We start from the raw sequence: 22,831 nt of genomic DNA on the forward strand, positions 1-22,831 counted from the left end.
CATCCGCTTAGCCCGATCGCACCTGTTCCCGTTCTGTATTAGCAAGCAGAGATGTATGCATGTCCCATCGCTGTCTGAAGCAGCCCTTGCCGCCTCTCTTCCAAGTGCTTCTTACATACCGCCCTCGCCTCCCTTCCACCGAGTCAGGATACCGAGAGCCCTCTCGTTGGGCTGGTAGGCATCGAATGCATTCGGCTCGAGTCGCCCCAATGCGATAGACGCCCAGCGCCTTGTTGCTTACGCCGATAGCATCGATAGAGCGCTGCGTGAACAATGCGACGACCACAACACTTCACGACGCCATGTCTTGCCGCGACGACGAAACATCGCCCAGCGTGACCCCCGGCGTACTAGGCGGTGCTGCAGACCTTGAGGCAAGTTAAATAGAGAGCGCGCGAGAATGTTGCTTCCCAACATCAGCTCCTCATAATGTGCGCGACCGACTGATCCATCCCAATGACTGCCTCGACGCCATCGCCTTGCTTGTCACTTGAAGAATAGCCTGCATGCCCTGTGGAGGCCTGAATGAGGCGCGCGTGGGCCTGAACGCGCTGTGGCACAGCGGTCTTTGGCCACTAAACCGCGCCAGCTAACCACGCCTCGCTGGCGCCATGGGCCGCTATGCCCGCTATGAATTTTTGCTTTGCGCTGGCCACGGGCCAATTTTCCCTTATCGAGCGCCTCCACTAATGATGCCTGGAATACACCCAGACCCGACCTCCAACATCATCGTCGCCAACCGTCCATGAACATGTGCAACAAGACCCTGTAGCTCTCGGGGCCTCAAAGTAAGCTCACTGCCTCTCCGCCTCTTGCGCTCCTGCACGACACGATCCCCCAGGCATTTGCTGAGCCAGACTAGGCTACCCAAATCGGCGCCGCGCATCGCTAGCCGAAGCCCTATCGAGGCTGCTGAAGAAAAATTCCCTGCCGGTCACGCGGAAACGGCCAGCGATCAGAAGCCATCTCGAGAAAGCAGCAAGGCGACGAAACCCCGATGGGAGTATGTCGTCTCCCTTATCATTCTTTACTGCCACCTCTCGTTCATGCTGGAACCCAGCGCTGACTTGCAGCAGCCCATTTGCTCGCTACCACTCCAATGCGCACTCGTTCCCGGATTATGTGTAAGATTCCATGTCCATCCGATCCGGCAATCCCTTTTTCTTTTCATCGTCCAGCTATTAACTTCCTCAAGGGAACCAAAACACAGCACTACCATGGGTCCGGAACGGCTGGTGAGTAGTGGTATGAGTTGATCACTCTGGTCCGACTACTGACGAATATGCGAACAGAAACAAATTAATGGAGCGACCAGACCTGTCAATACGCTCAGCGTGAGACGATACGATTCCCTTAACGATCCAGATGTGCCAGCCAGCAAGCGGCAGAAGAAAGATACCACGCGAACGCACGGCACGACAACTAGTCCGTATTTCTCCAAATCTAAGCCGTCGAAAAGTAGCGATATTCAAGATATCCACGTCGAGGGCTCGCACGACGATGTATATGACATCATAAGTACTTCAAGCGCAGGAAATGCAAGCCTGGGCACTATAGGCTTGGACGAGTATCGCCGCGTATTACGAACGGGTAATAGAGGAGGTGGTAAAGGGAGGCGAAGGCGAAGCCGGACGTCTTTGAATTCAGCCCAACAAATGCAGAGCGACACTGTTGGCGCCAAATTCGACATACACCAAGCTCCCGCTCCTCAATCTCCAAACCGAAACCGATTACCTATAGATATAGACAGCCCGGATGTCCTCGCGTTCGAGCAACGTCCGTCTACGGTTACAAATGCAGTCTTCGACGCCTCTCGATATTTGAACTCAAAAAGAGATCGACCGTATCGCCTCGCAGAAAACACCGGCCCCCAGATTAAGCGTCAAAAGCCTTCGACGGTCAAGGAGCCCATTGATCTCTCAGAAGACGAACTCCAGGCCGATTTTGCAAAGTACGCCGAATCGACTGACGGCAAAAGCACAGCATCAAAAACCCTTGCTCATTTAGGCCGCCATAAAAAAGCTACGATGCGAGGAGATATCCACCACACGGTTTTTAAGACTTCATCACAGCGACAGTCGCGATCTGACGATATAGCCATAACTAGAGCGGTCTGTGGGAAACATATCTACGAGCGCGACGATAACTCTGATAAAGTGGTTTTGCGCCGAGGAGGCAAGGATAGCAGAAGGCTTGAGTCCGTACTAGAGAACGGCAGAGTTGCAAAAGAACATGCTTGGCTAAGCATCGATTTGGATCAAATTTCTCACTTCGGATATTCTGAAGCGCCAAGCCGCTATGGCTACATAATTCGTTCCCAATCAGGGGATGCTGGTCCAAAGCTTTTTCTGAAATTTGAAAGCAACGATAACACGAGGGATTTCTGCGAGGTTCTAAGATCTGCAAACGTTGAGGGGAAAGTCATGTACGTATTGGATGTTTCAATGACGAGATGAAGAGGCTAACATATCTACAGCGGAGAAATAGAAAAGAGGGCTGAGAAAGCATTTGATGAAGCAAAGAATTGGATAGCTTCGAATGAGGCCCATAAAAAAATCAGCCAGCTATTTTCCACAGATGAGAAAGAAAAGGATACGATACCAAGATCTTCTAGTCCGAATCGACGCCCAGAATCAGCACGTGTAAAGCTAAGGGACATCTTAATACAGTCGGCTCAAGATGCAGAGAGTTCTGCAACTGTCCGTCGACCAGAAGAAAGCCTCGCTCTCGACCTTCGGCGATCTACGAGATCATCTGCTCCAGCTACGCGCCGCCGTATGCCATCCCCTGATGTCTGGACAATATCACATCCAGACTGGGAAAAATCGTGGCTGGCACCGCTTATATTCCCCGAAACCGGCAAGAATAGAGCGACAGTGGATAAAATTGACATCCCGAGGTTAGATGAGAGGGAATTCCTCAACGACAACCTCATCAATTTCTATATCCGTCACCTTGAATTCAGGCTGGAAAAGGAAAGGCCCGAATTATTACGCAAAGTTTACTTCTTTAGTACTTTCTTCTTCGAGAAACTGAAGTCTACGAAAGGCAAGATAAACTACGACGGCGTCAAAGCTTGGACAGCGAGGGTGGATTTGCTTTCTTACGATTACATCTTCGTGCCTGTCAATGAACATGCCCACTGGTATCTAGCTATAATTTGCAATGTTCCTAACGCCGTTCGGGCTCCCTCCCCCGAAAAAAAGAATCAGCAAGTTCCAGATGCCTCAGTTGACAACGCGATGGAAATGATAGATGCGCCCGAATCCCCGAGATTGGCAACAGTCGAAAGAGATTTGACTGATATTTCTTTAGAAGATGTGGAAGCGGCGGTACAAAAAGATGCGGATGGCCTCGTTCCATCCCATCGCACAGCCGCACCGTCTACACCGTCCTCACCCCTTAGAAAGCGGAAATTTGCAGGGTCTACCCCATCCAAAGTCGACCCTACGCAACCAAGGATTATTACTCTTGATTCTCTTGGAAGCCCGCACTCTCCAACAATCAAGGCTTTGAAAGAGTATCTCGTTGAAGAAGCGAAGGCGAAAAAGGGCATTGCCTTGGAAACTATTCCCACTGGCATGACTGCCAGGGGTATACCAGAACAGAACAACTTTTGCGATTGTGGAGTATTTGTGTTGGGGTATATGGAAGAATTTTTAGTAAACCCTGATGAGGCAGCTCGCAAGCTCTTCTCAAAAGAAGAACTCGGCTGGGACATTCGTCCATCTGAACTACGAAATCAGATGAGAGAGCTGCTATTTAATCTTCAAGCTGAGCAACAAAAGCGACACCTGCAACAGCGAGAGGAGAAGAAGCTCCTCAAAGCAAAGAGAAAAGCAATGGCTGAAGCCAGCTCGCAAATAATATCCTCGCCACCACCTCAACCGGTGGCATCCCCATCTCCAGCGCCAAAATTGCCCGGTTCTTTCCCAAGCGAGTCTCCGGAAAGGAAACCAATGTCAGGGACAGAGTCATCTTCATCAGAATCTGTACAAGAGGCTGATAACTTAAAAGACAGTGACCTGAACGGCGTGGCATTGCATGAAGATGCACGGAGATTCAAAGCGCTCTCAGAGCCCCAGTTTATTAGTTGCTTATCAGACGCATCAAGTGCCAGCCCTATCATCACGAAGAGCAAACTCCTCCCTATTGTTTCCTCCAAAGCGCCTGAAGAGCTGCAGTTCATTGGCTGCTTATCGGAAGGAGGGAGTGTTAGCCCCGACGTCCCGAAGGGCAAGATACCCACCAGCGGTTCTTCTCTAACTTCCAAATGCAACGGCTACTCCAATAAACTGGTTGTGGAGTTGAAAGCCATCAATGGACGCGACAAAAACCAGTTCGAAGAATCTGCCTTGGCCGATGACGATGATGACGTCCAATTTGTGAAACAGCAGTCAAGCGCTTCATCTGAGAATAACGAGGCCACATCAAAACCCACAGAGACAAGTCGGAGTCGACAGTCATCTGTGGAACTGATAGGAGAGACAAGGAGTCGACCATCGTCGTCCCAGATGCACAACCAACGGACTAAACCTCTACCCAGCGCTTTACCACGAGCTAAAGCGCGAAAAGCCTTTGAATCCCCTGATATCCGAAGAGGGCCAAAATACGATGGCATTGATAGGTCGGCTGAAAGAGCAATATCCTAGTACATACGTCTAGCTTTTCTTTTTCTATTTTCCTTCTGAGAGTTTTTTTTTCAGTACCCTAGTATTTCGTTGCGAGAAGTACATATACCACGAACGAAGCGGAATTACGGGCAAGCTTTTGCTTGCTTCGTTTGTTGATTCTGGTCCATACTAAATGCACTTTGTGGTTTTAGGGAGAAATACAGTCGGGCATAGCAGATGGCGTCTTATTTTTGTTTTTACGGTTTTGTAGGAATTCAACTTTTCCCGAACTTTGCAGGGCATTTCGGTTCTTTGATTTATTCGACATCTCTCTCGTGGCTTGATAGATGATGGATTTAGTGAATACAATACATGGCCGGTGATATACCATGCTAGCGTGATATGCATATCAGCGAAATGAAAAGATTTGACTTAAACAAGATCCACGATGATCACCACAATGTGTATGCATGCATATTATGTGCTCTTTAAGATGTGTATTATATACAAGAACCAATGCTGTGTACGAACGATCCGACTTTGCTATTATATGTAACCTCTAGACTGCTGCTGCCCATGCTTCGTTCACTTTTTTAATCATCGCCTTCCTCATTTTCTTCTTCTCCTTCTGATGAATCATGTACACCATTGGTTGATGCTCTTGGAATCTTCGGAATTTCAAATACCACACCACCGTTTCTTACTCCTTTTCCTTTGTTCACGCTCCATCTTCCCAGGCGGTGGTCTTTGGCTACGGCGGCGACGATGCAGACGCCTTCTTCGCCGCGGTCGCCACGCTCAAAGACGGCGATGTCGTTGATGACTCCTTCTACGGATCGGTAGTGAGGCTTGTCTCCACCGTCACCGGATGCGTCGTCGTGCTGGTCTTCTGAAGAGCCGCCAAGGGTGGCGACGAGGTCGATCTTCTTCTTGTCCTCGGACAGCTGCCATATCCGCACATGACCATCCCAGCTACCGCTGATGATGACGTCGGAATAGGGGATGGTCTTGAGGGCTGTGATCCAGCGAGGGGTAGGGGCGGGAACGACCTTGCGATCTGGGTTCACCTCAGCTGAGGCGGCTTCTGGCTCCAGGGGCGGGTCAAGGCCGTGGGCGAGGGGCTGGATGTAGACAGGCTTCTTCTTGGACACGCTCCAGAGAGCAAGGCTGCCGTTGTCGCTGCCGGTGACGAAGAGCTCGTCGTCGATCATGGCGATGCGGTCCATGCTGCCCTCGTGGAGGAGAGATCGAGGATTGACGCCCGGTTGTGGCTTTTTGTCTACCGCGCCGCCGCGGAAGACCAGCTGGGTTTCTTCTGCTACCTTCCATAAGCGGGCGGTTCTGTCTCGGGCACCGGCACTGACGCATCGCTCCTGGGCGAGAGCATCGATATCGATAACCTCGTCTTGGTGGCCGAACAAGGTTTCGATATAGGCCAGCTCGTCCAAACTCCAGACCTTGACCGTTCGGTCCTTGGAACAGGAGTAGAGCTGGTTCGTGCCTCTCCGGAACGCAAGCCCCGTTACAGCATCGCGGTGGTGTGTGAAGACCTTGATCGGTTTCAGGGTCTCGGCATCGTGGACGATGATCTTCTTATCCTGGCCTCCGGTGACGACGTATTTGCCGTCAGAAGAAGCGGCAACCGCCAAGATATTCTTAACGTGTCTCTTGTAGTCCTTATCCTCTTTCTTGCTCGCATTTCCCTTGATCCAGAGCTCCAGCTCCGGTCGCTTTTTTGGTGGCGCGGGGGGCTTCTTCGGTTTCCGTTTTGTTGTCTGCGGGTACTGGTGCTGAGGGAGGTCTTGTATCCTCCACTTGTGTAGGAAAAGATCTTTGGTGGTGGTGTAGACGTATGGTGCGCAGGCGGCAATGGATGTGACAGAGTTTGTATTGGATCTAAAAAACGTCTGGCTGGCCTTGTCAAAGGCCAATTCGGCAGCCAATTGACGATAAACTTTTCCTTTTGTTTCGGCCACATCTTCTTGCAGCCTCTCGGCGATCAGATCTCGGTCGATCTCTGCGGCGTCGAATCCAATCTCGTCCACATGCTCCTTGACATTGTCGAGGTAGCGCTCGGCCAGTCGCAATCGCTTCTCGGCGGCGGTCTCGACCCCGTTGTCAGAGTCGCTGTCGCCTTCGTCGTTGCTCGCGTCAGAGGCTCCATTGTAGCTCTCTTCATCTTCAGAGTCGCTGCCGGAAATTGACTCGTCGTCACGCTCGACTCGCTTCTTGCTTGGGGCAGCCTGCTTCGCGGACGGCTTCGCAGATTTCGCAGAGGTTTTGGCAGAGGATTTTGAGGCGGCAATTCTTTTCTTGGGCGCTTCCGGGGCTGAAGGTCGCTTCCTCTTGCCGGGAACTGTGAAAAACGACGACATTGTGGCTCAGTCCTCCTCGCCAATTGCCATGTATTATCCCACTATGTGCAGTCGACTTTCTCACATTTACAGCCGTACTAAAGAAAAAAAAAAGTTCGAGATAGGCGACCCACCCAACTTTTTCGACCCCACATGGCGGCGCAGCAGCGAATCACAAGACAGATCCGGGTTATAGTGTTTCCGGCCCAGGGCGGTCAGGCCTGGCGTGGGCAAAACGGCAGGTGGGCGGTTCGTTGACGCGCAGCGCTACAGCCTAGCGGGATGAGGTAGCTGTGGTGGGTTGAGAGACCTCTCTACAGCTCTCGAGCAGCAACATACCAATCATACCCGCAACACACAATCGCCATGTGAGTGCATGCGAATGCGCCTCTTATCTCTCTTTCTTGTACTGTTGCTTCGGATAACTAATACCGCTGGCTCTAGGGAGGTTCTTCTAGGAATTACAGGAAAGGACTTTACCCTCATCGGCGCTTCTAAAGCGGCCATGAGAGGAGCCACTATCCTCAAGGCATCCGACGACAAGACAAGAGTGCTGAACAAGCACACTTTACTGGCCTTCTCTGGGGAAGCTGGTGATACAGGTCAGATTCTTGACGTTTGAACACTACTCGGAGCTCAGGGTTTTGACGATGGTCCAGTACAATTCGCCGAATACATCCAACGAAATGCCCAACTCTACTCGATGCGCAACGAGACCGAGCTGTCACCCTCTGGTCTAGCACACTTCGTCCGAGGCGAACTCGCCACAAGCCTCCGATCTCGAAACCCATACAACGTAAACCTATTGATGGGAGGCGTTGATCCCATCACCGGAAAGCCCTCCCTGTACTGGCTAGACTACCTAGCGGCGCTGGCGGAGGTACCTTATGCAGCACACGGCTATGCGCAGTACGTGAACCTCTGAACTCCGAACATCTCTGCATCTAGATTGCTGTGACGGGATATTTGCCTCTTGCTTGCGGTTTTGCTGACAACTGTCTCCTCCAAACAGATACTACTGCTTGTCTCTCCTGGATAAGCACCACCACCCAGATATCACACTAGGACAAGGAATCAAGCTCATGACGATGTGCATAGACGAGCTGAAGCGCCGGTTACCGATTGATTTCAAGGGTATGACAGTCAAAGCCATCAAGGCTGATGGAATTGTCGATATAGAGTTTGATGATGACCGCATTGTGAAAAGCGCATAAGGCAAGAGCGGGTTGCTAGAGAAGGGAATGGTGTGTATGGCTAGACTGACTTGAGCTTGGTAATTAATATACAGCCGCCGCTTCTTTCCGGTGCATTTTTCAGCATGTCTCGATGTGCGGCTATTCAGTGCGTTAGCAAATTTCATGTGAGGGAGGCTACGGAGCCGAGGGGAGGGAGATCAATATGTTTACCAGAGGGCTTTCGACTTATGGATGCCGGCTTATAGATATGCCGTAATGATGCTGCTGTTACCAAGATTGAGTATGCTTACCGATTATGGCAATTTGGCGGTCTCGTTCTCTGGTTAAAAGTTTATACCCACGCCCGAGCACTTACATGGATCACACTGCCCTGCGGCCAGCAGCAGCGTACATCAACGGCCAGGTATATCTACCCATGTTTCTACGGCATATGTTTATGGCTTCTGTATGATGAAATCATCGGCCTGGGGTCTGCTTTTTGTGTAGTGAGCTAGAGCATCTGATAGGCTAGCTTAGAGAAAGCAAATGTCTGTTTGTGGAATCTTAACGGCCTACTCAATCCGGGGTACTTCGCACCAACAAGCAGGCACTTGCTAAGGTAGGCATTGTATAGCAGCAGATGATACTCTGTAGATAGTACACACCTACTTAGTAGTAGGTAGGTATCCGGCGAGTATACATAACATATTGGATGAATCATTAAATACAGGCAGGTGGCAGCAGAGCAGTGATCGAATCTCACGGTCTTGAATTGCAGGCACTTGGCCAGGACCCCCGGTCAAACTTTGAATCCTCCGCCGTCGTCCTGTTATGAACATGGAGCACATGAGTGTCAGGAGTAGGTACCTTAGGCAGCTCCCCAAATACGCAATAAATTTCCGGTCCGCATCTGTCTATCAAATCTGCATGTAGGTAGTGTCTGATAGCGCAATTAAAATTCCTATAACTACCTAGCCAACCTTGCCGAGCCAATCTGCCATGAATTACATCACGAGAGCCGGCCGAGATCTGGGTTATCGGGGCCTTATCGGTATCTATGTACAGTGGCCAGGGGCCTAAGGTAATACTCCGGACGGAGTAGGCGAGGAGGGAAAAATCCCCCACTTGAGCAGAGCCCAGGCCATTGAATCGGCGGGGAGTCAAATATTGCAGGCACAGTGGCACCTTGTTGTTGCAATGCCACTTGTCTGTACCCCGCCAAAGCAGCAAGTTGGAGAAAGCAAAGAATCTAAGAGGTGTGTACTCTGCACTGTGAGGTAGTGCTAGTAGTAGTAGGTAATATTCCTCGTTTTATACACAGTAGAAGCTTGAATGGTTAAACGGACAGAGACTCCTTTTTTGGATTGCAGCGCCTGCATGCCTCTCTCTGCATTCATCCACGGGTGCGTCATGTCCCACTCCTGCAGGAGGGCGAGGCGGTATTCGCACCAGCTGTGCAGCAGCATCTATCGGTGTAGGCCCTGACAAGGCAGCATCCTGGTCCTAGGTAGGAGTCGATGACTAGGGCTTAGTGCTGGGACTTGACGTGTTTCGTCAATACTTTATTAGGTAGCGGTACAGTAGGTATTACAATAGGTATTTGGAAAGCACATGTCAGGCATCATGATAAGGGTCGCTAAGCCACAGGCCCAACACCACGCCATCGACCAACTCTGCGAGGAGTGTGTGGTGGGATGTGTTCTGGGATATGGTTCCGGAGCACTGTATGTTCGAATTTTCGCAGCCATGGCGAGAAACCTCCGCGGGCCACCCGCCGAATGGGCTGCCAGCCTCGCTGAGTCCGAAACGTTATTCACCCCGTAGTGGCGATTCAGGTAGAAGCGTTGAGAATCTCTCAGCTGTCAGTAGGGAGGAAAGAATCGGTCTGCCCAGTAACGTCACAAGCCACAGCGCCACGGACGACGCAGCAAGGGATTTGCAAAGTAGCCTTCTAGTACCCTCACTGTGCTTAAGTGTGCGATAAAGGCCCCTGCTGGGCGCCACCACGTGAGGCGTCTACTTGAGGGGTACACGCTTCGTGGCTTCCATCCTAAAAAATCTCTGACCCCCTCGGGCACTAGCCTTTTTCTGTCCGCTTGGGACCAATTTTTTTTCTCGCCTTCGCCTCAAGGCTCGCCGTCCCTTTTTCTTCTCTTCTTTCCCACAAACTCAACCCTCTTGACTCACAACCTCTCTCATCTCCATCCCCCTCTCTTTTTCCTCATCCTTGCATCTCATCACGGCATTTTCGTCTTTCCTTGGTCTTTCCTTTGAAGATTCTGCGTGTTCTTCGACGGAAAGTGCAAGCACAAGTTCTTTAACGCGTGCCCAATTTTAATACGAGTCGGAGAAAAGAAAAAAAAATCGCTTGGGAACTTGAGTTCTTCCCGTTTCTTTCTCTTCGTGTTTGCTGTCTATTTTTTGCGGACAGGCTTCGCTACTTCACTCTCATTTATTTCAGAGGGTGATTTATTTCTTGATCAACCGAGTTCGATAATTTCCCTCGCGCCTTAAAAGTTTATCCTTTTTCCTACGGTTCAAGTCGCTCTTCATCCGAAACTTTACGACTTTCCAACATGGCGGACCAACTCAACATGAACGGCCTCAGCCTTGGTGCTGACGGCCCTCAGTCTGCTCCCGGGGCTCGATCTTACATCCCGCCTCACATGCGAAGCCGCGGCGGCGGCGGTGGTGGCGGCGGTGGTGGCGGCGCTGGTGGCCTGAACAACAGCGCTTGGGCTGGGTAAGTACACGACACATCTTTACTATCGCGGTCAAAATATCATGACTAACCCTTCTTTTCAACAGCAACGGTGGCCAAGGCGGCTACAGCGGCGGCCGTCAAGGCGCCAACTGGAACGGAGATGCTCCCAGTTATCAGAACAACCGTCGTGGTGGTGGTGGCGGCTGGAGTGGTCGCGGAGGCTACTCTGGCGGTGGCAGCGGTGCCGGATATGAAGGCGGCCACGGTGGTGGTAGCCACCCTGCTCGCGGCTCTGGAGACGGACAATGGCGGGACGGAAAGCACATTCCTGGTCCCCCCAACGCCCGTGTCGAGCGTGAGCTCTTCGGCACTGCCGACGATCCTTCCAAGCAGCACACCGGTATCAACTTTGAGAAGTACGACGATATCCCTGTCGAAGCCTCTGGTCGTGACGTCCCCGAGCCTGTCCACCAGTTCACCACTCCTCCTTTGGATGAGCACCTTTGCCGCAACATTGAGATGGCCCGCTACAAGGTCCCTACTCCCGTTCAGAAATACTCCATCCCCATTGTCATGGGTGGCCGTGATCTCATGGCTTGTGCCCAGACTGGTTCCGGCAAGACTGGTGGTTTCCTCTTCCCTATCCTGTCTCAGGCTTTCATCCACGGCCCTTCTGCTGTCCCTGCCAACGCTGCTGGACAGTTTGGCCGTCAGCGCAAGGCCTACCCCACCTCCCTTATTCTCGCCCCCACTCGAGAACTTGTTTCTCAAATCTACGAAGAGGCTCGAAAGTTCGCCTATCGATCTTGGGTCCGCCCTTGTGTGGTCTACGGTGGTGCCGATATTGGCTCTCAGCTTCGCCAGATTGAGCGCGGATGCGATCTTCTTGTCGCCACTCCCGGTCGTTTGGTAGATCTTATTGAGCGAGGCCGCATCTCCCTGTGCAACATTAAGTATCTTGTGCTCGACGAGGCCGATCGCATGCTGGACATGGGTTTCGAGCCCCAGATCCGCCGCATTGTCGAGGGCGAGGACATGCCCGCCGTCAACGACCGCCAGACCCTCATGTTCTCAGCCACCTTCCCTCGCGACATTCAAATGCTTGCCAGGGATTTCCTCAAGGACTACGTCTTCCTGTCCGTCGGCCGTGTTGGTTCCACCTCTGAGAACATCACCCAAAAGGTCGAGTTTGTTGAGGACATTGACAAGCGCTCTGTTCTGCTCGATATCCTCCACACCCACGCTGGCGGCTTGACCCTCATCTTCGTCGAGACCAAGCGTATGGCCGACTCCCTGTCCGATTTCCTCATCAACCAGAACTTCCCCGCCACCTCCATTCACGGAGACCGAACCCAGCGTGAGCGTGAACGCGCTCTTGAGTTCTTCCGCAACGGACGATGCCCCATCCTGGTTGCTACTGCCGTCGCGGCCCGTGGTCTCGATATTCCCAACGTCACTCACGTTGTCAACTACGATCTTCCTACTGATGTGGACGACTACGTTCACCGAATTGGTCGTACTGGCCGTGCTGGAAACACTGGTATCGCTACCGCCTTTTTCAACCGTGGCAACCGTGGTATTGTCCGCGAGCTCATCGACCTTCTCAAGGAGGCCAACCAGGAGGTTCCTCCCTTCCTTGAGGCTATCGCCCGTGAGTCATCCTTCGGCGGTGGTGGCCGCGGCGGTCGCTCTCGCCCTGGCGGCGCTGGTCGTGGCAACGCCAACCGTGATTTCCGTAAGTTTGGCGGCGGTGGCTTCGGCGGCAGCGGTGGCGGCTTCAGCAACAGCCCTCAAGGCGGCTTCAGCAACTATGGAGGTTCCCAGGGAGGCTCCAGCTATGGTGGTGGCGGCTTCAACGGCGGCTACAGCGGTGGTGGCGGCAGCTACGGCAACCCTGGCGGTGCCGGCGCTCAATCTTCCTGGTGGTAGATGTTATCACTGGCTTCTGGCTGGGATGGACACATAATTGTGCCCATTATCGTGGCTCTTACCTTTGCGCCACCTGATTGCAATTTTTTCATTTTTTTTTTACCGTTATTTCACTATTTTCCTTTTTCACTTCTTCTGCTTTTATTGAATCGGTTACTTCATATTTACGCATTTACGTCATTTGTTTTCAACGACACGGCGGCATCATGACCTGCGAAGACGGAAGAGTGCCTTTTTCTTTTTTATTTACTGGAAAAAAGGCAGCATCGGTCAGGGGCATTTCACGACGCATGTGATAGATTGCATTTCTTTTTGATTTGAGCATCCTCCCTCACTTGATACCCTTAGACCGAGAATAGAGGAACTTTAACGACGTTGGCAGAACGTGGTGTTGAGGGATCTACAGTTGCTAGATCTAGAAGGACATCACAATTTTTTATGTTTCTGCCGTCTACGAGGGTTTCCTCCCCCCGCAGGGCATTTTCTCGCTTTTCATGATAGAGGGTCATGCTATCGCCGTGGCATACATAGACAAAAGTGGATTTACTCGGTTCTCTGGTCGGATTTTACGCTCGACAGTCTCCACGGATTTGGGACGGATGAGAGAGCTATGAGCATAGACTGGGAGTACAGAAGGCCTATAGGTTGGTTTCTCTATTTCATTCGAGAGCAAAAGAACTGGGCCTCTCGACGCTAGTTATGGATTTTGGTTGGGAGGGCATGGATCAAAGGCTCTCGGCTCTTTGACCGTCATAAGCACATGGAACGCTTCGACTCGGCCGGAAGGGTGTCGAGTACGCAGCCTTGAAAGGACAGGGTCTCGGGGTTTTTTATTGTTCCCGTGATAGACAGACTACCAGAGCGGACTGAGGAGTCCCAAGTAAAAAAAAAAAGTTTTTGCGACATATCAACGTGCCCATATTACATGTGACTGTACTGCTAATTCATACTCTGCATATACCTACGTGATTGTGATATCTAACATCGCTTGATGTTTGATGCCTGTTTGTTGTATATAACGGTTGGGCAACAGATTGGTGTTGCACTGAAGCACCCGGGAGATATTGCTCATGATAAGACATCTCCATTTTCTCCTGCATAAACTTGCGTGACCGTTGCTTCTTTTTTCTTTAAAGCACTATATATACCTATTAGGTAGTCTATCTGCATTACCCTGGACGACAACATCATCATCATGTACCCTTGTGCCAAAGGATTGCGGAGAAGAAACAGTTGCTGCAGCGTGTCAGCGTTATTCATAAATACTACCCTGCCAACGCTCTGCCTGCACTGCGGCACAGATAGTATTCTCTTCCGCGTGGAAGATTCTGGATGACGGGAGGATTTAGAGCTGCCATTTGCGTCAACGCTACTACGCAAGCCACGGTAAGACGAAAAGACCACCAAGGTACATGTGGCAGGTACTACTACCAAGCAACATCGCTGGGACTTGGAGGAGGCTGATAATGCGCTAGAAATTCCACGGCAAGTTTAACGGCATTGAGTTTGTCAAAGTCTATTGTCGGACAAGGAGATCCACAAAAGCTTTGCCTGTTATAATGATAGTTCTCCACGCCGGTGCAGCCGGAGAGCCTCTGGTAAGGCTTCTGAGGGATTGAGGGATTGGGCACGAATCAGTGGTCAAGCCGCTGTATTAGTACATGTACATTGCAGCACGGACATCATCTGCTTATTTAGGAAGTGGCCAACTGGACGGGTTATCTCGCATTGTCATTCTCCCACCCCACCATTGTGCGCAGCTGCTATCGTCTCCTGCTTTTTTCCCTCCTCTCCCCATCACATGCCTCGACTCTGAGAGGGGAGTGCGAGCAAACATCACCCGAAGCTCTGGTTTGAAGCTCCCTTGCCCTCGAAGCGACACAGCATCGGCGCCGAGATGGGCCTCCTCGAGAGCATCGACGCTGGCCTCACTGGCTTTGTGGGCCAGTGGAATGGTTACTCGACTGCGCTGGTGACGCTGCTTATTGCCCTCGTCACATACCGCATCTCGTCGTCACGCGAGCCTGATGTGCACCCGCTGTTGCTTGCCAGACAGGCGAGCGCCTCTGCCGTGCGCAATGAAGGCGAGAGCGCCGTCTATAGAAACCAAGCTGCTCCGCACAGCATGCCGTTGAATAGTGGGCTGGACGTCAAGGACCCTGGTGCTTCCCGATGGGCGAGGGGTCGAAATGGCGACCTTCGAGACGTTTGGCGCAAAGCGACTACTGGGAACGACCAAGGAAAGAAGGGAAAGCTGTTTACTGTGCTTGGATCGGAGAATGTCATTGAGCACCGCCTAGGTATTTGAGCCCGAGAGCCTTTATATGCCCTATACTCTACTCGCAGCGACAGAGGTTACGATGGTGGCTGACTGTTTCTTTCTGCAGAGGATATCAACCGACAGATCAACCTCATTGGACATCATATTGCTGAGCAAGGCGGTATTAGAGTTGCCATCTACCTCCCCAACTCGATCGAATTTCTCATTACTCTGCTGGCCTGCAGCTTCTACCCGAACTTGACTACCGTTCTGATTCCATTCGACGTCTCCAATGAAGAACTCATTTCCATGATGAGACGATCCGCCGTTGATACAGTTGTGACCACTCCTGGATCCTTCCCCCTTGACGATATTACCAAGGCCTATCCATCGCTGCGACAGCTCATCTGGGTTGTGGACGAAGGAAGCGCACATCTTGATTGGAACGAGGTTCCCGAGGGCATGGGAGGCAGCGTCAACGTCGCTACATGGCAAGAAATCATCCGGGATGCTCCTGCGGACTCTAGCACCGAACTGCCTCCTCTGGATCTGGAAAAGGTTCCCATGGATGTTGTGACTTTCTGGCAGACAAAGGCCGGGACGCTTGAGGAAATGGTGCGCTTTACGCAGGCTAATCTAGTTGCTGGCATCTCTTCTCAGATCCACGGTATCCCCGTAAAGGAGAGACTGACTCCATCTGACTTGTTTCTTCCCGCCGAGTCTTTGGCCGGCATCCACACCCTTGTCCTTACTCTAGCTGCGCTTTACCAGAATTCTTCCGTTGCTTTGAATTCGGTTGCTGGACGATCGCCAGATCTGATTCTGGCTGCTCAGGGTATCGCTCCGACGGTAATTGTCGCCAGCCCCGACAGCTTGCTCAGAATTCACCAAGAATCCTCTGCCAAGCTCAACACCCCTCTCGCCAAGGCCTCTCATGCGCTTTCCACTCGTGCTCTTACACAAGAGGGCGTGCTTCCAGGCTCCAACCTGCTATCTGCATTCGCTGCTGGAGCAAAACCAGCCCTCGGCACCGACCCAAGCAAGCTACGTATCGTGTATACCGCAGAGCGCGTTGGCGGATTTACCCCTTATCTCTCCTCCCAGGTTCTGTCTGATTTGCGTGTCTTCACTGGAGCTCGAGTTGTTTACGCATTGACAAGTGCTCGGGTGGCAGGCGCGGTTACGCAGACGGCCTATTTCGATTACAGAGTTGAAGAGGGCGACAACGGCCACTTTGGTGCGCCGACGACAAGCATTGAGATCCGTTTGAAGGATAAGGGCGCATTCAAAACGACGGATGACAAGATTGAGGGAGAGGTTAGTTTTACTTTATTGATTCTCGTCCGATCTGGTTTGCCTAGTACTGTTTGAGCTGACACAGAGATTGTATAGATTTATGCGACGGGACCCAGCGTTGCTGGCGGCGAGACTAGCCTCGGCGTTGTTGGAAGGCTTAGACATGACAACACTCTTGCCTATGCGTCTTGAACGGTGATGTACGTGAACCAGCCAGTGGAAGGAGGAAAGAAAGAAAGAAAGAAAGAAAGAAAAAGAACAGAAAGACAAAGGGGAAAAAAAAATTAAATAAATAAGTGAATAAGAAAAGACCTGATAAAAGGGGGCGGTGTTCGCGATAGGATGGGCGCGCAAAAGATACGAGCATGAAATGAAGCGCTCTGGAGAGTATTGTCAGGGGTTAGGTATGGAGGGGATTTACGAGGACGTTTTTTTCTTTTCTTTTCGTTTTTTTACTCATGCATTACAAAGAGCTAGCGAAAGAGCAACGGCCATTTGAGGTAGATTGATGATGATTCTTGCGATGATGCACGACGATAGGCTTAGGATAAATGGGAGCTGTCCCAGCAGCAATTTTGCCAATCTTACACGGGCGCCTACTTACTAGATATGATAGGTAGAGTGCTATACTTACCACTACCCCTTACCTCTAGCTTGTCTGTCAAGAGAGGCACTTGCTTGTCTTGTGCTCACGTAGCAGTAGCCTCTACTAGCAACACTACTCCGTACAGCCCATCTGGATTCCTAAGTTGCTTTCTATTTATATCCGCCGCATGGAATCATCCCGAGGCTCCGGGTTTCAAGACTCCAGACTCCAAGCTAATGCTGCCACTCCGCGTGCGCCAGTGCCGGGACAACCTTGCCAGGCGCTTTAAAGCCAGGGCCCTGTCCCGTCTGCGGCACGGGCACCTTTGCATTGCATGCAAGATGACGCCGAAGTTGGGGGATTTCCTGCCAGGGCCGCGATGGTTTTACGGCTAAAGCGTTGCGAGGCCATGATGCACGAGACTTGGGGCTTGGGTGGCTGTCCGGATGCAGTAGGGCCCTGGCAAATTGTCAGCGGCACCTTGGCCTGATAGAGGCAGGTGGTACGATCCGCCGAACGGCGCCGGGGGGCAGAGCTGTAAGGGGGCACCATGAACCGTCGTGGCGGCGCGGGCATGCAAGGAGCGCAACTGGCATTTGAGCGCTAATGACAGCTCGGACGCCTGTCGCTCAGGGACCTGGGACCTGGCCGGGAGGACTGGCAGCGGCACTAGCCAGTTCAGCTGCAATCGCTGGACGCATTCTGTCGGTGCTCTGTGCGCGCGGCCATAAGCAGCGAGGATGGAGCAAATGGGCAGTGGGCGATAGCAGATCCTTTGGTTAGCATGGACTAGCGCAGCGTCCAGTCACTCCGTATACAGTAGCAGCTTGGGTTAGTGCTCGGTATTTCATTTCCAGCGTCCGTGCGACCTAACCATGAGATAGGTGGCAGCAATAGCTTCTGACGTCTGCTAAACATGATGGAAGCTTAGTACCCACGAAGAACCACTGTAACGAAAACTTTAAACACGACAAAGAGGACGCACGTCAGAATCTAAGCTTAAGGCTGTGTCCCGTCCAAGCTGGTTTTTTTCTTCTCGTCTCTTTCCAGCGTTTAAGCACGGTGGGCTAGCGAGGGCATACCTGTACTTGTTAGTTTAGCGCCACAAAAATGGGGGGGGGGGGGGGGAGCCCATCTAGAGTGGGAGCGGCGGCGCGCGTCGAGTGGTTTGATTTAAAATGATGCGCCTTTAGCAGGGTTTGGCAGAGAGAGAGAGAGAGAAGCTCCCCCCATGGTTCCCGCAAAAGGATAAAAGAGAACAGCAAGGACAAGGGAAAGAGAAGGAGAAGGAGCAGAACAGAACAGAACAGAAGAGCAGGGAGGGCATGCTTTAAAGGAAAGAAGAAAGAAGAAACTCGCCTTCCGTCAACCAAGCGCCAGCTGCGCAAGCCCTGGGCTCCGGCGTTACTGCCATTTGCGCACTCGTTGACGCTGCTCTCCGGGATCAGCTGGAATGAGGTTAGGCCTTGGAAATATTGCCATCCTCTTGTCCCATAACAACTGCGCTGAGCCTGGTGGGACCCCTTGAACCTCCTGTTTCCCCGATCCGCGGGCCTGGTTGCTCATTTTTACCACCTTTTTATTTTTTGGGGGGTCAGTCTCTCAGAGAGTGAGGGTGAGAGAGTGTGTCTTATCTCCTTGGTCTTGGTCTATCCCTCGATTTTTTTTCCCTCTCTCGCTTCTCTCTGCACTTAATATATCCGAGGCGGCACCTTGTTTGGGATCTCTTACGTCGTTACTCGCCCTGTTACCAAAACCGCCTGAGTCTCTCTTTTCGTTAATCTGGGTGTATTTTCTGTTTATTTTTGGAACCGGAATTGGGAGTTATTGCGGATACTACTTGCGATCTCACTCGAAAGGTTGAAGAGAGAAGTGTCTTACCGCTTTTCTTTGACAAGACGTTATTTTTCGCGCTTCTTCTCTTGCCAAGTTTCGGGAACAATTGCTTGAGAGTGGGACGAATCGACGTTTCATCAAATTACAGCTTTCAACAGCACGCGCAACTGGCAGTACGAGAAAATGCGCGCGGCATAGCGAGGCGAGTGAAAGTGAGAAGTGAGCACGAAGAGAGAGCGTGAGAGAGCTACGTTGGTTATTTTGAACCCTCTTTGCTCAACTTTAATTTTTTCCTTCTACCTGACTTTAACGGATCCTATTCAAGAGGTGGGAGAGAGAACAAGAAAAAAATAATAATCTGGCAATGAAGAAGTTTTCCAAGATCTTGTCGCGGCGGCTGGGGCGATCTGGTGGGGATGATCATCACCGCTGGGACGCAGGACTGCAGTCAGGGTTAGATTTCCACCAGCTTACATCCAGGCGGTGGCGGAGCGGCGATGATGGCTTGGCGATGAATGGCGAGAACCACAGTCGGATATTTACAAAAGAGGTTCCCACCTATGGCGCCGGTAGAATTTTGGCCGACGGGAGCGAGGACGCGGGACAGCTATGTGATGTTTGCGAGGCAATCGATTTCCCGAGGCTGTTGGATTGGAAGCCTGGAGATGCAAGACCATGGGTTTCTTTGGCACACTGCTTGAGGCTAAAGCTACCGGACGAAGAGGAGCTGAGCAGACATCGCAATGGATCGACATCGGAGGAAGAGGATCTTAGTGAGGATGAGAGGCGGAGGAGGCGGAGGCGGGAAGGGAATCTATGCCCCTGGTGTGTCTTTTTCCACTCCATGATCACCACAGTACCGGAAGGAGATGAAAATGGCGGCGCAGATGGAAGGGATGGCAGGGCTATGAAAACCAAGTTTACCCCGTATCTGCGCATTCGCTTGGCATTTGAGCGGCTTGGCGGTGGAGAGAAGCATCCGCTAGCAAAATCAGTGCTCTTCGAAGTGACAACTAGGAATCGGTCTCTTCCGTGGGGTTACATTGTTAGGGCTACACCTGCTCTAGAGGCTGATGTCCAGACAGACGATGTGGAAGAAAAGGCCAGGACTGAGACTGAGAAGAGAGCAAGCACAGCCACAGCATCGGAAAGGGGACTGGAATCAGAGATGGAACCAGTAACCACGGTTGAAGTAAAGGAAGAGGTGGAGTCCGAGCTGAAGCCAGCAGCAATAGTTGCAGAAGAAAAAGTGGAAGAGCCGATTGAACAGAAGCAGAATGGCCATGCCGCGGCAAATGGGAAAGCCAAACGACGAGAGGAGACAAAGGTCATCTGGGGAAGGGAGATAAACCCCCTCCTCCATCTCGACCTCGCAAAGAGCTGGATCAACTTCTGCAACGAGAATCATGCTACAGGGCCCTGTGCCGTCAAGGATAGAGCCTTGGTAAAGGGACTGAGGCTGATTGACTGCGAAGAGAATAGAGTCGTTCTTGCGGAGAATCTATCCACACCGACTCCCCACGACAAACCCCAGGACGCCGAATGTCAGAGCATCACTCCTAGCCACAACAACAGCATCATGCATCAGAATCTGGACTATGTTACACTCAGCTATGTAATGGGGACCTATCGCGAGGATGACGATGATAACAGCGATGATGAACACCTGCCACGCAGACTTCCAAAGGCCGTTACCGATGCCATTTCCACCACCAAGGCCCTCGGATACCGCTATCTATGGGTGGATCGATACTGTATTCCGAGAAAGGGAGACACAAAGGGGGCATCAGAACGCCAGCGGCAGCTCGATCTTATGGGCCAGATATATAGCCACTCGGCACTAACGCTCGTTGTCGCCGCGGGAGAAGGGGTTCGCGATGGTATTACCGGAATCAGCGCGCCACGCGAAGAGCAGCTTTCAATCCAGACTGAGTCCGACCTCTTCACTACTTCTCTTCTTCGCCCGGATCTAGAGGTGGCTTCATCGATATGGGCGTCTCGCGCATGGACTTACCAAGAGGGTCTTTTGTCGCGACGACGGCTCGTCTTTACGCCCTCGCAGGTCTATTTCCAATGTCAGGCATTACACTGTCACGAAAGCCTCTCTCTTCCTCTGAAATACGCACCCGGATTGAACTTTGGTCGTGTCTTTCCCTCTTCTATCGACGACGCTCTTCAGCCTAACAGATTTAAGAATCATATCAAAGCCTACCTGGCCAAGAGCATTAGTAACACCGATGATCGCCTAGACGCATTCAGGGGCCTGCTCCATGAATACTCTGCGCGAGAAAAGCTGCCAGTAGAGAATCTCCTCGGCCTGCCACTATTCCACCCGGACGATTTCACAAAACACAAGGTTGTCAGCCAAACGGACCGCCTCGCCATCGCCCTTGGCTGGATGCCCAACCGCCAACTCCCTTCTTCATCCGTATCCTCCTCCTCCGCCACCTCATCCCACGACGACCTTGTCTATAGCCCCGTCACCGACCCTTACTCCCTCATCGACAACCCCAACCCGTTCCCCTCATGGTCTTGGCTCGCATGGCGCCTCAACCAGACGACGTACAGCTACAGCACCCCCGGCTACTCCTTCAACTTCAACCTTGTGGACGACGCCTCTCCACTGCTTGATCGCGTATCTGCGCCGCCGGGCATGGAGATCTCTGTCGGTTTCAGCGACGGCATGGTCCTCTCATGGGAGATTGATGGCGACGCCATTGCCCGCAAGGCCGACAAGATCGAGATGCTCCGCCTCAAGACCTTCTGCTTCGACCTCACTGTCAAGAAAGCCGCCGCCGGCCTGGGCGCGAAATATGGCTTTTCTCTAGACGAGCCTGTGGCCTCCGCGCTGGGCAAATCCGCCACCGACTCCATTGAGTCCTGGATCCGGCGCTCGTCCGTCACTGTCTTGTCTGTCTCCGCGGACGACGTGCCGGCTGGCCAGGAGTACTCGCTCGTCGGAGTGCTGGTATCTGGGCGGCATTGGAAGCCTGATAGCACGGTGCAGCAGCATCATGGCCATCATCATCGCTCGACGGCTCCGACGGCGGCGGCGCCTGCCTCAACGGCGATGGCTACGGTTTTGATATGCAGGCGCGCGAACTGGGATCCCGAAGGCCGTTTGCTTCGTCTTGGAGCGCTGAACGTGGCGTATGACGGCCTGGTTCCTGCGGCAGACGAGAGTGATGCGTCGATTATGAAGGGAATTGACACAAGGGTCAGTGGGGAGAAGAAGGATTTGAGAGTGAGGCTGCGGGAGTTGGACATTTACTGAAACGAAAGCGTTTTCCTCATTTTCCCTGTCTCTTGTTTCTCTATTTTCTCTCTATCTATGGAGTAATTTTGGTGAACCTGTGTGTGTATTTACGGGAGAATGGCGTGGTTGTATGGAAGACTGGTGGAAGGCTAATAGCGTGTCTGGCTGGACTGGTTAATTGATTTTGTTTTATATACATGTATTTGTATATATGAAAATTTACGTATACGGACGGATTGTTGTTACGTTGATACGTTGATCGTTATACATGGGAAAAATAGAAAAGTAATGAACGGCGCTTCAATGAATACCATTAAATTAATACAACGTTATCAAAACATGTCAACGAACATCTACCTAGCATCTATTATTAAATGTGGATTGTACTCCCGTCGCCAGCTCAATATCGATGCACATTCTATCCCTTCAGCAAAGGCAGCCAGCCTACCTATTCAGGCGCCATTTCCAATACCGCTCTCACGGAAAGATCTTCCTGCACCCAGCTCACAATGCGACCGCTAACATCGCCCACCAGCCTGTGATAATGGGGCCCCGGAAAGAACAGCCCACAATGGGCAGTCACTTCGTCCATACCATCCATAAACACGCTCACCCACGTAGGATCCATGACGCCGTCCGTCTTGTGCGGCGTGGTGCAAAATTTGCCGAGCTTCTTGGACTTCCCCCCCCGCGTTTCAGCTTCCGTCTCAGAACGAGGAGAGGCGACGGACGCAGCTAGGGAAGACGTCGACGATGCCATGTCTTGGCTAGTGGCGGCAGCCATGGCGCGCTGTTTTGTTTGATCTGCGAGCTGCTGTTTCG

The 22,831-nt window shown here is 52.0% G+C and overlaps 8 protein-coding genes across 9 annotated transcripts; 5 read left to right on the forward strand and 3 right to left on the reverse strand.

Annotated features, from left to right (window-relative positions):
- Positions 1 to 53: 53 nt before the first annotated feature.
- Positions 54 to 5,064, forward strand: TrAFT101_008794 (uncharacterized protein). Of its 2 annotated transcripts, XM_066128427.1 has the most exons (7): positions 54 to 374; positions 712 to 788; positions 863 to 1,003; positions 1,077 to 1,124; positions 1,196 to 1,235; positions 1,293 to 2,425; positions 2,477 to 5,064. In XM_066128427.1, exons 1-7 carry the CDS (start codon positions 303 to 305, stop codon positions 4,650 to 4,652), a joined length of 3,687 nt encoding a protein of 1,228 aa, XP_065984545.1. In that variant the 5' UTR covers positions 54 to 302; the 3' UTR covers positions 4,653 to 5,064. The 2 variants fall into 2 exon arrangements, with proteins under 2 accessions (XP_065984545.1, XP_065984546.1); XM_066128428.1 differs by lacking the exon at positions 54 to 374 and having other exon boundaries at positions 784 to 1,003.
- Positions 5,065 to 5,066: 2 nt separating this feature from the next.
- Positions 5,067 to 7,067, reverse strand: TrAFT101_008795 (uncharacterized protein). Its single transcript, XM_024898635.2, has one exon. The coding sequence runs from the start codon at positions 6,986 to 6,988 to the stop codon at positions 5,207 to 5,209; it is 1,782 nt and encodes a 593-aa protein (XP_024761779.2). The 5' UTR covers positions 6,989 to 7,067; the 3' UTR covers positions 5,067 to 5,206.
- A 53-nt stretch (positions 7,068 to 7,120) lies between these two features.
- Positions 7,121 to 8,181, forward strand: PCB4 (putative proteasome subunit beta type-4; the record flags this gene model as incomplete). The annotated part of the gene is made up of 5 exons (XM_024901829.2): positions 7,121 to 7,209; positions 7,276 to 7,335; positions 7,412 to 7,569; positions 7,627 to 7,876; positions 7,980 to 8,181. The coding sequence occupies 5 exons, from the start codon at positions 7,121 to 7,123 to the stop codon at positions 8,179 to 8,181; spliced, it is 759 nt and encodes a 252-aa protein (XP_024761778.2).
- Positions 8,182 to 10,218: 2,037 nt separating this feature from the next.
- On the forward strand, positions 10,219 to 13,679 carry DED1 (DEAD-box ATP-dependent RNA helicase). Its single transcript, XM_024903707.2, has 2 exons — positions 10,219 to 10,885; positions 10,951 to 13,679. Exons 1-2 carry the CDS (start codon positions 10,719 to 10,721, stop codon positions 12,773 to 12,775), a joined length of 1,992 nt encoding a protein of 663 aa, XP_024761777.2. The 5' UTR covers positions 10,219 to 10,718; the 3' UTR covers positions 12,776 to 13,679.
- A 454-nt stretch (positions 13,680 to 14,133) lies between these two features.
- Positions 14,134 to 17,917, forward strand: TrAFT101_008798 (uncharacterized protein). Its single transcript, XM_024907912.2, has 4 exons — positions 14,134 to 14,196; positions 14,251 to 15,075; positions 15,163 to 16,352; positions 16,428 to 17,917. The coding sequence occupies exons 2-4, from the start codon at positions 14,673 to 14,675 to the stop codon at positions 16,521 to 16,523; spliced, it is 1,689 nt and encodes a 562-aa protein (XP_024761776.1). The 5' UTR covers positions 14,134 to 14,196; positions 14,251 to 14,672; the 3' UTR covers positions 16,524 to 17,917.
- Positions 17,918 to 17,984: 67 nt separating this feature from the next.
- Positions 17,985 to 18,483, reverse strand: TrAFT101_008799 (uncharacterized protein; the record flags this gene model as incomplete). Its single annotated transcript, XM_066128429.1, has 2 exons — positions 17,985 to 17,999; positions 18,340 to 18,483. The coding sequence occupies 2 exons, from the start codon at positions 18,481 to 18,483 to the stop codon at positions 17,985 to 17,987; spliced, it is 159 nt and encodes a 52-aa protein (XP_065984547.1).
- Positions 18,484 to 19,117: 634 nt separating this feature from the next.
- On the forward strand, positions 19,118 to 22,027 carry TrAFT101_008800 (uncharacterized protein; the record flags this gene model as incomplete). The annotated part of the gene is made up of 1 exon (XM_066128430.1): positions 19,118 to 22,027. One exon carries the CDS (start codon positions 19,118 to 19,120, stop codon positions 22,025 to 22,027), a length of 2,910 nt encoding a protein of 969 aa, XP_065984548.1.
- A 430-nt stretch (positions 22,028 to 22,457) lies between these two features.
- On the reverse strand, positions 22,458 to 22,793 carry TrAFT101_008801 (uncharacterized protein; the record flags this gene model as incomplete). Its single annotated transcript, XM_066128431.1, has 1 exon — positions 22,458 to 22,793. The coding sequence occupies one exon, from the start codon at positions 22,791 to 22,793 to the stop codon at positions 22,458 to 22,460; it is 336 nt and encodes a 111-aa protein (XP_065984549.1).
- Between the last annotated feature and the right edge of the window lie 38 nt (positions 22,794 to 22,831).

Source organism: Trichoderma asperellum, chromosome 5, assembly GCF_020647865.1.
Source record: "Trichoderma asperellum chromosome 5, complete sequence".
NCBI classification, from domain to species: Eukaryota; Fungi; Ascomycota; class Sordariomycetes; order Hypocreales; family Hypocreaceae; genus Trichoderma; species Trichoderma asperellum.